Raw genomic sequence first — 14,901 nt, 5'->3', positions numbered from 1 at the left:
CTCAGGAGAACGGAAAACCACAAATGAGGCGTGAGTGGAAGGGGAGGGTCAGTCACAGAAGGGGACATGACATCTATTCTTGTTTGACTACCCCTTCCAGCTCATGGTGATTCACACACAGGAGGAAGTGCCCAGCCCTGCCACACCTCACCCTGGGCAGCTGCAGTGGCTCCTGCTGCTTCACAGGGAGATTTGCTCTCTACAGATCCTCAGAGAGGCCAAACCAGAGTGCAAGAACACACAAGTGTCCAAGAGGACAGCAGCTGAGCTCCCCTGCTTGGCTTGACAATGGCCACCATGTCCTACTCGTCCCTCCGTTCCTGGATGGGTGTTATACAGGATTGCCTCTCCCACAAGTTAGTCAAGACTGGAAAACCCCTCCTGCTTAAACAAACAAACAAGCAAACAAACCCCTCCAAAGAGGAAACGCCCCGCTGAGTAAACCCCCAATGAGTCTGAAAGCAGTGAGGCTCACCAGTCTGTCTCCAGGAGACTCATGTTCCTCTTAAGCCACCTCTGCAGAGGACATGGGTGGCTCTAGGAGGCCTACTCTCGGCTTAGTGCCTCCATTATCAGAGGTACCCAGCACGAAGCAAACTTTTAACTTGAAAGATGAGGCAAACAAGCCTCCATGCCAGTATGCAGCCGGGAGGTTGCTGGGCAAAAAGCCTTCAGGGAGGCTGACTAGAGGTGCCACCCGAAAGCTTAACTAAGTGTCCTTCGTTCCCTAACCACTCCTTCCTGAGTAGGTCTTGGAAATACTGACATGAATTTACAAAGACAGCCACGTAGATAGGGACAGGCAACACTACTGGTGACAATCAAAGTCACACAACACCTTAGTATTTGTCACGAAAGAATGGTAAATAATCATCGGACAGGACACAGGGGTGTCAGGAAGAGAGTGAGGCATATTCATTGGTACTATAGGTGATGGGGACAGCCCCTGGTCCCCAAATCATAGGTACTAACATGCAAAGGTGATGGGGACAGCCCCTGGTCCCCAAATCATAGGTACTAACATGCAAAGGTGATGGGGACAGCCCCAGTCCCAAAAGAGCTGCCGAGTGTTACAGCAGTAGACATTTGGCAATGCCTAACGGCAGTTTTGGTTATCACAGCATGGGAGATGCTATGGTGCCCAGTGGTGAGGCCAGGATGATGGCAAAAGTTCTACAGTGGGCAGGGGCATCCCTGACTCTCATCTGACCCAATGGATCATATGTGTAAACTATACATCTATCAATGGACGAGTAAATATTTAGAAGGACATTAGGTTTCAAGAGGCTGCATGGGTCAGGTGTAGTGAGCGGCACATGCCTATAATCGCAGCACTGGAGAGGTGGAGGCAGAAGGTTATGAGTTCAAGGCTAGCCTGGGCCAGTCTGGGCTACGGAGCAAGAGTATCTCACAAAGCCAGGGATAAGGAGAGTTAGACTGAAAAAGAGAAGAGCTAACATCACTCCGACTCACATGCCTCCTGGTGATTATTTTAGAAACAAGTAGGTAGGTGTTCCTAAGCATAAATGTGTCTGTAATGGAAGCTACAAAGGGGAACTTAAGCTGCAGGTCTCTTACGTAGTACGGTTTATCAAAGCCACCATCTTTCTGGAACACAAGTCCCTTTTCCTGCAGCAGCTGTAGAGCATTCTTAAACACACTGTGAATGGCACTGGAAGTGGCGCTGTTCTTTGATTCCACCTGCACAGGGAAGAAAGGGAAGTAAGTTTCATCTCCCATCACCTATGACTAACTCCCCACACTGACTGGTTTATGAATTCACCCAACAGGCTTTCCTTGTGCTGAGTCAGCACACTCTAGGCCTGTGTCAGCTGAGCAGGAGGTCTGCTCTGGTGGGCCACACTTGCTAACTATTCCGTGCTTCAGTTTTCATTTGTCTGTTCACAGCTTTGCCTCACACTGCTGCGCAGTCTTCCACATGTGCTGCCTCCTCTGGAAGGCAAGGCTAGCGGGAAGAGGGCGTGCAAGCCTGGGAGAGCGAGCAAGCGAGTGAGCAAGCATGGGCTTGCAGCTGTGACAGAGAGGACGAAGCAGACTCAGCTCTCAGTAACTAGACACAATATGGGAAACATCTTTCCAGGGACACTTGCCTCACGTGATCTCAAAATGTTCTGGGGGCGGGGGTCTCTTCTGAAAGGACAGCAGCTTCCTGGACTGAGGTCTGCGTTTTGCTTGTCATTTTCAAAAGAACAATGACAAGACACACGATTCAGGAAACCAAAATTGCTCACAGAGTGAAGCAGTGACTTGGGGCTCAGGCCCTGCAGGAACCAGTGGCTTCCTGAAATATACAAAGTCTGTGCTCCCAAACAAACTCAGCATCTATCCAGCTGTCAGAGAAACAATGGCTTTGCAAGATCTGCTTATCATGTTTCTGGATTTGCTAAGAAGGGTGACGCTAGGAAAAAAAAAATCAGAAGAAAGAAAGAGAGAGGAAGGGAACTGAGCTTTTGTGAGTGATACGGAGAGTGCCCAGGCTCTCAGGTTTCTGCATCACTGTGAGCATCTGCAATCTCCCAGGGTGCTATTAAATGGAATTCAATTGAGTGACACTGACCTCCCAAGCAGTGCAATTCGACCAACTGATTCATAATTGATGGAAGAAATGGTTTGCAAAGAAAAACAAATACAGCATCGTAATCACACCAGACAGGTACACTTTTCTTCTCTAAGCTTTTTCCAAAAGACACCCTGCCAAAACTTCCCACAGGACACTCTGACCAGGAGTCCTTGCATCTCTCTAGTTCACTGCAGCCATCGTGGCTCCACACGAAGGTGGCTTCACTACTTACTAATGTTTCCTCGTAGCGGGCATGGTAGCACACTACCCTGTGTGACACAGAAGGACTATGAATTTGAGGCTAGCCTGAGTTATTTAGCAACTTCCAGGGCAGCCTGGACTGTAGAACAAGATGTCTCAAAAAGGAGGGCCCATGAGATGCCCCGCTGGAAAAGGTGCGTGCCTCCAAGAGAAGGCACTTTCCTCCAGGTCTAACAACATGTGCTGGATCCTTGGGCCCCAGATGGCAGGAGGATGGGTGGGGTCTTGCAGGTTGTTCTCACGCCTCTCCACCCTCCTCATGTCATGTGCACACGTAACTTAAAAGATGTTTTAAAAGGAAAAGGGGAGAGGACAGGGAGGGAGGGAGTTACTGGCAAATACACGGAGAGCCACCGGAAGTCCTAGGAGGTGTTTGGCTCTGAGGATCTAAAGGATGAGATGGAAAGATGGCCAATGGGAAGTGGACAGCTGATGGCCAATGGGAAGTGGACAGCTGGAGAGCTGAGGCTGGCTAGAGGCAACTTTGGCAAAGAACAAAGCTCCCTGCCATGACCTTCACCTGAGTGTTTTCTGAAACACTATCCCTCGTGTCTCTGTATGAAATCCTGGGTCACTGGGCACACAGCCTGTTGCCAGGAAGGGATAATTAGGTGTGTGAACAATCCAAGAAGCAAGGGTCAGGCAGGAGCCAGGAGGGTGAGAAGGTACCTGTCCCACCAGCAGCATAACTTACTGAGTTAGGATACTCAGAGCAGCCTGGCTGGTGATGGGAGACGATGGGAAAGTGTCAAGACAGCTGCAGGATGGGGACTGAGTATGTGTGCAAACTCATCCCTGGATATAGATAACGAAAGCTTTCAGATGGCGCCAATCTCTGTGTCCCATCAGGAAGGAACAGAAAGATGCTCACTGAAAACCTAGGTTTCACGAACAAGACCACAGTGTGTTCCCATGAAGGTAAAAAGAAGGGACACAAACACCACTGCCAATATCAGCTTAGCATATAGCCAGGTGCATGTTCAGTAGAGTAGGACGGTGCTTGTCCAGGGGACCAGGAACAGGGTGGGAGAGAGGATGGGAGGAAAACACACCTGTCACTTTCTGGGACCATGTGGATTTAAAAAACCATCATTCCTTAACTGGAGTCTGCTTTCTCCCACCCTACTGGAGCTCATGTGGAGCAAAGAACAAGACAGATGGCCTCTTCTCTCTCAGGTCTTACTTTCTGGTGGACGAACAGGTGGGCAAACAATATGTGCCAGTGACATCACAGACCAGGATGTAACAGGGTGAGGACAGCAAGGGACAAGTGGCAGTGACATCACAGACATGAATGTAACCGATGGACGGCAGGGAGGGTGAGTACCGGTGACACCACACACATTGAAGGGCACGTGACATTCAGGTACAGCTCTGTGAAGACAGCGAGGGGCAAGTAGCAGTCAGATGAGGAGGCAGTGAGCTGAGATTACAGTTAAAAGTAAAGACACGTGTCACACACAACAGCAACAAACCCAAGACCAGTAAGGCAAGGGAAAGCCTAACCCCACGATTTCTAGTAAGTCTTGATTTCACGTAACATGGAAACAACAAACAACAAACCAGTCTGGGAACACGAGCGATGAGGACAGAGCCACCAAGAGCAACAACAAATCTTTGAGAGTTTTAGTTATAAATGTGACTGAATGCAGCCTGGCCTTTATGCAAATTCCTACAATAGGACAGACTGACCTTTTCAAGGAAAAGACCACGTCATTAAAAAGCCTGGTTCAGGTGTCATCTTGCTGCCCAATCGTCATCTTGGAGGGAGGGTGATTCTCTCCTCTTTTACTTGCTCTGAGATCAAACGCCCATCCCAGCGAGCACTAGGAACTAGGTGCTGTGACCTCAGACCTTAAGTGCAATGTGATTGAGTAAAGAGCGGACAAGGGCAGGCCCAGCCGCATTTCAAATTCCTAGTGGTCAGTGACCTTTCCAGAATAGAAATGGCACATGCTAGAACAGTGATCTCTGCTTTTGGAGTCGTGCCCCCCCCCCCCCCCCCGCCCCACGCATGAGTCCCTCAAGTCCTCACCCTTCAGCTGCAGGCACAAGGCAGGGGACCGAGCCCCCATTAACATGCTGCACTTACTTGGTTGGAACAGGCGCTGTAAGTCACGAGCCGGCTGGCCAGGGACTGCAAGGACTCCACTGTTTCCACTTCCTGCTGGTAGAAGGTTTGCACTTTTTTCTCCTGGAGGAATTCTTTGATTTTCTCACTCAACAAAGACATGAGGCCACCAAGATCCAAAGTGTCTGTATTGCTGCAAGGGCAAACTTTTTAATGCCTTGCAGAAACTGTCCCCTTTGCTCCCTTTGGTGTGCATAAAAGCAAATGCTAGCTAAGGGATGCTAAGGGATTCTATACTGGTGCTTGCTTTTTGTTGTTTTTGTTTGTTTGTTTTCAAAAAGTGGCCATCAAAGACAGTCATGAAAGATTATAAAATAGGTCAAGAACAGCATGGAGGGGTGGCCATTTTTGTGAGGGGGAGAGGAAATCCCATTAAATATCTAAGTGACATTCCTGCTGTGTATGCACAGAACAAAGGCACATAAAGGAACCATGGCAACCTAGGGACACTGGTAACCTCTGGGTGGCAGTGCTTGGAGACAATTTCCACTTTCTGTGCTATAAACATCTGCTCTTATTGTTTGAAAGCGTGACTTATTGTATAAGTAATATATTCACATGTTTAAAAAGTCAGAGCGGGCAGAGGGTACAGCTCAGTCAGTAAGTCAGTACTTGCCTAGCATGAGTTTGGTCCTGGTTCATTCCCTAACATGGAAAAAAAGTGTGTGTGTGCACATGTGTGATGGATGGATGTGTGTGTGCACATGTGTGTGGTGTGTGCATGCACGTGTGTGATGGATGGATGTGTGTGTGTGCGATGTGTGTGATGGATGTGTGTGTGCACATGTGTGTGTGTGCAAGTGTGATGAATGGTTGTGTGTGTGGTATGTGTGCACGTGTGTGATGGATGGCTGTGTGTGTGCACATGTGTGTGGTGTGTGCATGCATGTGTGTGATGGATGGCTGTGTGTGTGCACAAGTGTGTGGTGTGTGCGTGCATGTGTGTGATGGATGGCTGTGTGTGTGCACATGTGTGTGGTGTGTGTGCACGTGTGTGATGGATGGCTGTGTGTGTGCACATGTGTGTGGTGTGTGTGTGCACGTGTGTGATGGATGGAAGTGTGTGATGGATGTGTGTGTGTGTGTGGTGTGCATGCAGAGGCCAGAGGAAGACTCCGGGTGCCCTGCTTTATTGTCTCCACCTATTCCCTTGAGACCAGATCTCTCACTAAATACAGAGCTAAGGAAATGGACAGCAGCTCCAGTGATCCTCCTGTCTCCACCCCTACATTGCTGGGTTACAGGTTTGCACACCAGCCTGCCCAGCTTTGTCCTCATGCTTGGGGCACATGCACTTTACCCACTGAGCTGTCTCTTTAGCTCCTCTGCCCCCAACCCAATAAAAAGTGTCCTTCCTGTGCTGGCTAGTTTTATGTCAACTTAACACAAGCTATAGTCATTTAAGGAGAGGGAACACCTCGATTGAGAAAATGCCTCCACAAGAGTGTGCTGCAGCCGAGCCTGTGGGGCATTTTCTTAATTAGTGATTGATGGGGGAGGGCCCAGACCATTGTGGGTGGGGCTACCCCAGGCTGGTGGTCCTGGGTTCTGTAAGAAAAGAGACTGAGCAAGCAGCACTCCTCCATGGCCTCAGCATCAGCTCCTAACTCTAGGTTCCTGCCCTGCTTGAGTTCTGTCCTGATTTCTTTTGATGATGAACAGTGTTGTGGAAGTGTGAGCCAAATGAACCCTTTCCTCCCCAAGTTACTCTGGCCATGGTATTGACGTGGCAATAGAAACCCTAAGTAAGACAATGCCTCATCCTGTCCCCTCAGCTGGAAGCCACTGGTAAATGATTTTCTTTATCCCATCTCATATTTTAACCAGTGCCTCTATATTCATATTCTTCCTGGGCTTTGTTTGTTGTTCCACTATATAGCAATAAAATCTGTCCTGGTTGAGAACCACACAGTTGATTTTTGTTGTTTTATGGTGGGAGCTGCAGGATCAGGGTCATGGTGCCCTGTGGCACAGTGTTTTGACTGTGAAAAGCCTTGTGCAGTTTTCTTCATGGTTCTCACCTCAGGGTTTGCTAAGCATCTTGATCTGTGAGTTTAGAGGTTTCCTGTAATTTGAAGAAGTTCCAGCCACCGCCCAGTGTTCACCCGTGCTCCCCAGCCATTCCTTTATAGTATTCACCCGTGCTCCCTAGCCATTCCTTTATAGTAATCACCCATGCTCCCCGCCAGTCCTTTAGTGACTCTAATTATAATATTCTTATGTTTCCATCACAACCCTAGAACCTCTGTGCTATAGTCACCTCCACTTTGCAGGACAGGAAACTGAGGCAGAGAGGACTGGAGCCCCACCCTACTCAGGGGGTATTTGAGGATTTGTTCTGTCACCCCAGCATCTGGCTCCTACTGCTAGGCTTCCCTGCTGCCATCATGTTCTCAAGCAGTGACGGGGGAACTTACTTGAGTGCCTCTTCTTCCTTTAGGGCTGGGTTGCGGAAGGGCTGGTCGTATATTCTCTTGTAGAGTGCAGGCAGCTCAAGCATCCTTGCAATTTGGATGTTCCACACTGGATCGTCCACCTTATCTAACACCCAGGAAAAAGATGCCACAGAAGTAATACTGAGAGCACTTCTTTCCACGTCCAAATTACCGACAGGACAGTAGTCTAGAGTCACAGAACAGTTCCCAGCCGGCCCCTGGGAGAGAAGGCAATGCCTTATGTGTGACAGGCACATCTGGGGTGGGGACAGGATTGTCAGCGGTGATTTCTGTGTTATGCTGATGTACTACAGGGCTAGCCCTTGACATTTATATATTTACTTAAGACAGGTCCTCCCTATATAGCCCTAGCTAACCTGTAACTCATTATGTAGACCAGGCTGGCCCGAATGTATGGAGATCTGCCTGCCTCTGTCTCCTGGGTGGCAGAATTAAAGGTGTGTGTCACCCATGCCTGGCTGCTTTTGAGATTTTCAGTTGAAAACCAGCCAGCACAGTGCAAAAGGGTGATTCGGGACAATTTCTAATTAGCTATTTTCATTAAAGTTAATGGGCTTAATGGTGTTCAAGGCATTTCCATCCTTTTGAGGAACTGGAACACTCTGCCCTAATGGACTGACATTTAGAATTTCAAAGTACTTCAGAAACAGTGGTGCTGTCCAAATAAACTCGCCAACTATATAGAGTCAGTAATTCATTCTTTCCCAATTTACTTCTAATTAACGTTCTTCAAAATAAAATTTAAAAATGCTGTTTTCCTAAAAATATCATGCTACACATAATTTCCCCATTAGACTTAAATCTTATGTGAACTGTTTGCAGGCCTGACTTGGAGCTAAACAAGCATTTACAGCACACACCCAGAAGAGCAGCTCATTTGGCAGAAGTCCCCGTGCTTACAATAAAGGGTGGCACAGATTTCTCGCTCTTTCCTGAACTCCCGCACATAGCCTCTGACCCGGATAACATCCCCAATTTCTATCTTGGTTTTCTGCTCCATGGTCTCCTGCAATTTCTTAAGCTGTGAGGTCATGCTTAGCTCTCTTGCAGTGCTTGGAGCAGCTGGGTCTGTCGGGGCCAGGAGAAAAGAAGAGAGGTATAAGCAAGGGTCCCTCCATGCTGGGGACACAGCAACACAGTACACTGTTCCCTGGTGAGGTGCTCTATTAGAGGAGATCTTCATATCTTTTCAAATCTTCTACACAGAAGCATAAACTGTAAGTATCCAAAGGCAGAACACAGGGAGAAGATTCTGGAGTGAGGCCAAGTGACAATTCTAGGGTGGCTGCAATGTCCTTTCCACCCTTGTACCACCACTGCAAAGGCTCAATGGAGCCCTGAGCACCACGTGCTCAGGAGCAACTGGGGGACAACAGCCCTACACAGCCCTCTTATTTGTATGCCTTATATTGTTTTTTGCAGTATTAGTACCTATGCAGAGACTTTGTCCTGATATGGGATGTCCTTCTGTATACTGCGAATATGTGCTGCTTTTATTGGTTGATAAATAAAGCTGATTTGGCCAATGGCCAGGCAGAATAGAGCCAGGTGGGAAATCCAAACAAAGGAGAGAAAGAAGGTGGAGTCAGGGAGATGCCATGGAGCTGCTGAAGGAGTAACATACCAGAACATTACTGGTAGGTAAGCCACATGGTGATACACAGATTAGTAAAAATGGGTTAATTTAATTGTGAGAGTTAGGCAGTAATATGCCTAAGCCATTGGCCAAACAACTATAATTAATATTAAGCCTTAGAGTGGTCATTTGGGAACTGGTGGGTGGGCTGAGAAACCCCATTTACACTGTCTCACTTACCAGTGTTCTCCCTCACATGGCGCAGACTCTCCTCCTATCGTACATGTTTGGCTGTGAGCTGAGCCTTTAATGGGTGAGCTATCCCTCCAGCCCCTCTCCTCCTATCTTTAACCTTCACCTCATGGTGACAAGAAGCTAATGTACATTCAACCCTAAACAATCTCTACCATTAACTTTTACTTCTAAATTATATCAAATAAGAAAGAACAAAGTTAAGAACCCTGAACATGTGTGCGTGTGCACAGGTGCTCTTCTGTGGACTTTATAATACACCAGCACACCTGGAACACGTGTGTGTGTGTGTGTGTGTGTGTGTGTGTGTGTGTGTGTGTGTGTGTACACAGGTGCTCTTCTATGGACTCTATAATACAGCAGCGCATCCAAGCCTCACAGCTGCTCCCTTCTGCTGGCTCCATTTCAGAGATAAGAAGCTTGTGTCACAGAGAAGTCAAGCAATTTGTCCAAAATAAAACAGCTGGTAAACAAGAAAGGCTGTAGGTTGAACTGTGGTGTCTGGCTGTGGAGACTGTGGTTTATACTATACTGTCCACTACCTGCCTCAGAGGATACGGCCATTTTCTGTAATCAGAGTGACTAATTAAAGACCCGATGTTCTGTTCTGCCTACTGTAATTCCAAATACAGCTATGTGTCCACAGAAGCTACACAACTCAACATTTTGTTATTGCTTTTGTTTTTGAAATGTGGTCTTGCTATGCAACCCCAGATGCCTTAAACCCTCTCCCATCAAATCCAGTAGATTCTGTGTGACAAGTTCCACAGACTGAGGCGATAACTTCAAAAGAAGGAGGTCTCCTGGAACTGGTTGTGGAACTCTCAACCAGAGAAAAATATTGGGCTGTGATTCTTGTGGCAAATTCTGTTTGTTCTTCTATTCCTTTTTTATATTAACAAAATGTTATGCTGATATTTTAAGCAAAAGAAATAGATAAGAAACCATCCCCTGAGAGGGGCTTACTAGCCACGACCTCATCTCCAGAAGAACCGTGCTTTCCAAATCATTCACGTTATTTACATAAGTACAAATAGTAAAAACATTCTCAACAATAAAATTTCATATGGCTATACATGTCTCATTGAGAGTGGCTTAAGTGTCCAGTAAAGAAAGCTTTTAATAAGAAAGAGTTAAAATAACTCAATATTTCAAAAACTCACAAGAACCAGGTAATAGATGTTAAACAATAACTGACCATTAAAACATATTAATTTAAGAAATATGTGGTTAGCCTTGATTGATTCTATGTTAACCAAGGACGATTCTGTGTTTTGATTAACCCTGGATGATTCTGTGTTTTGGATTTCTGAGTTACTGTGCCAGGTAACAATAATGTCATCTGTTTGGGTTTGCTTAACAAAAACATCCCCTGAGAAAATCTCTCTATAAAAAGCCTTGCTTGAGAAGTGCAAAACACACTCAGATTCAAACTGTCTCTGTGTTTGTTTCTGTTTGTCACTGCCAAATGCTTACCCACCTAGTCTTTGAGGACCCTAATTCCACACACACACACACACACACACACACACACACACACACACACACACACACACACACAGCTATCATGCATGACTCCGCTTTGCATACCATGGACAGAGGAAGTGACAACAAATAACTGAGCTCTGTAGACAATTATTTTCTTTGGGGACTTTCATTGAGTTTACAACCTGCCACTTTTTACAGTGTTTTCCAGAAAAACCTCCCCCTGCATCCACACATGTCATTAGCAAAGCAAGTGTGCTCACAGCTCCCCCACTAACCTGTTACAGCAACTGGAAAACCTAAACAATGCCCAATATGTCAAGTTTTCTGTTGATTTTTAAGTGGCAAGAGGAACTGGGAGTGGTGGTGTTTAGTATGACCCCAGCACTAGGGAGGTGGAGGGTCAGGAGCTCAAGGCTCGTCTCAGCTATGCTGTGAATTCAAGAGTAGCTTGGTTACAAGAGACTCTATCTAAAAACAAAACAAAACCACTAAGAAGTAAACTAAAACAAATAGCAAAAGAAACAATGTATGATTTTTGATGTTTTGTTTATTGGGATCTCATGTAGCCTAGTCTGGCCTGGAACTTAATACGTAGCAAGGGTGAATTTGAACTTCTGATCCTCCTGCCTCTACCTCCCAACACTGGGGTTACTGCTTTGTCCCAGACACTGAGCTGGCTGTTTTATACAAGACGATAGACTGCATGCTTTGTTGCTGACAAGCCTGCACTGTTGGGTTCATGTAAACTTCAAGTAAACTGTATGCATGATGCTTATCACAATACTGCCCATTGCTTTATTTTAACACTTCTTTGATTTCATTCTGTTGCATGATAATTTTTTAAAAAATCCTGATTTTTGAATCTACTCCTCTTGTTGCTCTTGACTTTTTTAGTGACTCAGCAGTTGGGACTACTAGACCACAGCATGTTCACTGGGATAGATACATGGTATGTCTTCTTCAGGTTCCTTTATGTGAGCTGCAGGATAGGAACCATGGCCAACTCTTTCCAGATATTGTTCCCTACCTGAAAAGGCTTTTTTTTTTTTTTTTTTTTTTTTTTTTTTGGTTTTTCAAGACAGGGTTTCTCTGTGTAGCTTTGGAGCCTATCCTGGCACTCGCTCTGGAGACCAGGCTGGCCTTGAACTCACAGAGATCTGCCTGCCTCTGCCTCCCGTGCTGGGATTAAAGGCGTGCACCACCAACACCCAGCCTGAAAAGGCATTTGTTAAATGCTGGTTTATGTCCTGCACTCTGGTTTGTCTTGGTAGGGTTTCCATAGAGAAGCTCAGTCAGTAGAGCACGAGACTCTTGATCTCAGGGTTGTGGGTTCAAGCCATGTTGGGTGTCAGATGACGAATTACTCTATTCTTTATCAATAAAAATGCAGGAGTCAGATTTTGGAGTAAGAGCCTGAAAGACCAGAGAAGCAGAGAAGCCACCAGTCTTCCCCACTTGCTCTCTAAAGAGCAGAGGGCAAGATCCCTTTCCGCCCCGTCTTACTACTTCCTGTCCTGAGTCTTCCAGGCTAACTCTGTCCTCTGACTCCAAGCAAGCTTTATTTGTCAGAATATGATCAAAATATCATACAACATTTGCTGGACCAAGGCCCATAGCAACACAGCAAGCACAGAGAAGTGTGAGCATTCGGTAACTGACACCAAGGAAACTAATATGGATGCTTAGCTCACTAGGTTTCCTCTGAAAATACACAAGAATCCCTTTCTTAAAGGCTGCTCTCCCCATGTTCCTATCCCCAGGGCCTCTTCTACTCCACCTGACATTTAAAGGTATTTATAAACTTCCCTGCCACCATGCAGACATCACAGGAGACAATTAAAAGGTCCATGCAGCACCACTGACATTACCAGGCCAACGGCTGATCTGAGAAGAGGCCCAGCTTTCATTTAAGAGAGCCAAATGATGAAAGAAGCCTCTGGTGTGTAATTTAATGAATGCAATGAGACGGCTGGAGCCTGACAGAAGTGTTTTAGTAATCTGTCCCATCCTGAAGGTGACCGTCTAATAGTGAGGACCTAGCTTTCTTAACTTTGCTCAGAAGCTAAGTGCAATCGGTACAGTTAACGGAATGCTCACAGTTCACATTATATTCTTTATTTAACTGACTGGAACATAATTTTGATTCAAACTAAATTTTGTTTTTAAAAAATTTGTCATTTTTGGCCACCTTCCAATGGAAAACTTTTAAGCTTGGGGGCAATTAAATTGAAAGGAGAGAATGAGTGAGTTGGGAGCGATCTAAAAATAGCACTCATGTGAAACATGACAAGAACCCTTGTTAGGCTTCCCCTGACACGCTCACCGTTTTCTTTCTATTTGCTTTTAAATGGAGACTACTCTTGATTGCTCATTGGTTTGCTTTCCTGCTTCAGAACATCTTACTCTTGGTGTGCTCAGCATTAACAGCCATTCTGCTGATCTGAGACACTGCTATGACTAAGTACAGGAGTCAGTGCTCCTAATCATGCCACTTCTTTAGAAAGAGTGAATTAGTTGGGCGTTGGTGGCGCACGCCTTTAATCCCAGCACTCAGGAAGCAGAGGCAGGCAGACCTCTGTGAGTTCAAGACCAGCCTGGTCTCCAGAGCGAGTGCCAGGATAGGTTCCAAAGCTACACAGAGAAAACCTGTCTGGGGTGGGGGGGGGAGACATGGTAAGACGCGCCTTTGATCCCAGCTCTGGGGAGGCAAAGGGTTCAGTGTGAGTTTGAGGTCTGCCAGAGATATATAGTGAGACCCTGTCCCCTCAAAAAGAGTTAATTTAGAAAATAAAACCAATATCTAAACACAGACCAAATCAATCTATAGCCTGTTTAGAGTTTTATTGGGGACTGAGCCATGCCCGCTTGTCCCATGTATCATTCATGGCCACTTTGTGATAAAATGGCAGTGTCAAGTAGCTGAGGCAGATCATGTCTACAAAATAGAAAATATTTACCATCTGTCCCTTTATAGAAGTTTGTTCACCCTCCATTTAACTCAGGTGTGGCTAGACAAATTATGCATTCTAATTAAAGATTGCGAGCAAAGCTATGAACTGCAAATGATGTATAATGCTTTTGTGGCTTGCATGATGTTCCACCCTTCAAGTCTCACAGGTTGGACACTGTACCCCAAAGTGGACCAGTCAGCGCTCCATCACAGTAATGAAACACTGAGTCAGACTACTTATGGAACACAGAGCTGTATTTTGGCTGATAGTTCTAGGTATTCAAGTCCGAGGTCAGGCTATCCCTGTTTGTGATGAGAGTAGCATGTCATAGCAGGAGTGTGTGTCAGAGTGAAAGTCACATACTGAGTCCGGAAGCAAAAAGAGACTAAGGCAGGGTACCCTTTGATGGCATGTCCCTAATGACCTAGAACCTCACATTAGTTCCCACCTCGTATATGTCTACAATATTTTCCATTTCTGCCAACCCTGGGGACTAAGCATCCACACAGACCTTTGAGAGACAGGCATTCAGACCTGAGCAACAATATGGCAGTGTTAGGAGTAGGACTAACTGAGAGGTACTGAGAGCACAAAAACAGTGTGGATGAGTCAATGCTGCTGTAAGCTGTGCAGGGGACTTCTCTCACTCTGCTCTTTTGCCATGGGGGTGTCACTCCAGAGAAGAACATTCAAGGAGCCATCTTAGAGGCAGAGACTGGCCTCTACCAGGCATGAGTCCATTCTGTACTTGGATTTCCAACGTCCAGGACAGAGAGACAAATTGTGTGTAATAAGTTACCTGCCTGGGCATTCTGTGTGACAGCACTATGGTGGTTAGTCTTCATCATCAACTAGCCTGGAGTTAGAATTCCCAGAGGAACACACTCGGGTGTGTCCACAAGGCTGTCTCCAGAAAGGTTTAACTAAAGAAGGAATCCACCTAGGACGGGAACTCTGCCATCCCACAGGCTGGGATCCCCAACCGAACATGAACAAAAGGAGAAGGTGAGTGGACAGTAGCGCCCGCCTTCCTCTGCCTCCTGCGGATGTGGTGTGACCAGGGACATCATTCACCTGCCTCCATGCCTCCCCTGCCAAACTGCGAGCTGAAACATAACAGTCCTGACGTTCCTTTTGACTGTGCATGGTGGCACTTGCATTTAAGCCTAGCAATTAGAAGGCAGAGGCAAGTGGATTTCTATAAG

At 46.3% G+C, this 14,901-nt stretch overlaps 1 protein-coding gene across 8 annotated transcripts in view; it reads right to left on the bottom strand.

Moving 5' to 3' along the window:
• Nucleotides 1-14,901, bottom strand: part of Stn1 (STN1 subunit of CST complex) — a 64,446-nt gene that overhangs the window by 32,263 nt on the left and 17,282 nt on the right. For 7 of the 8 annotated variants that reach the window (XR_004768962.1, XM_035441780.1, XM_027407066.2 and 4 more), the window contains 4 exons: nt 8,330-8,497; nt 7,391-7,514; nt 4,935-5,106; nt 1,579-1,701 (listed from right to left, as the gene is read on the bottom strand). Coding sequence is in view for 7 of the 8 variants with exons in the window: in XM_035441780.1 (XP_035297671.1) it covers nt 1,579-1,701; nt 4,935-5,106; nt 7,391-7,514; nt 8,330-8,497 (587 nt within the window). In the remaining variant the exon portion in view is untranslated. The remainder of the gene's footprint in view (nt 1-1,578; nt 1,702-4,934; nt 5,107-7,390; nt 7,515-8,329; nt 8,498-14,901) is intronic. The other variant, XM_027407070.2, reaches the window with a different exon arrangement.

This window comes from Cricetulus griseus, chromosome 3, assembly GCF_003668045.3.
Source record: "Cricetulus griseus strain 17A/GY chromosome 3, alternate assembly CriGri-PICRH-1.0, whole genome shotgun sequence".
Taxonomy (NCBI): Eukaryota; Metazoa; Chordata; class Mammalia; order Rodentia; family Cricetidae; genus Cricetulus; species Cricetulus griseus.
Note: the sequence above shows the minus strand (reverse complement) of the source record. Positions and strands in the feature narration are given on the sequence as shown.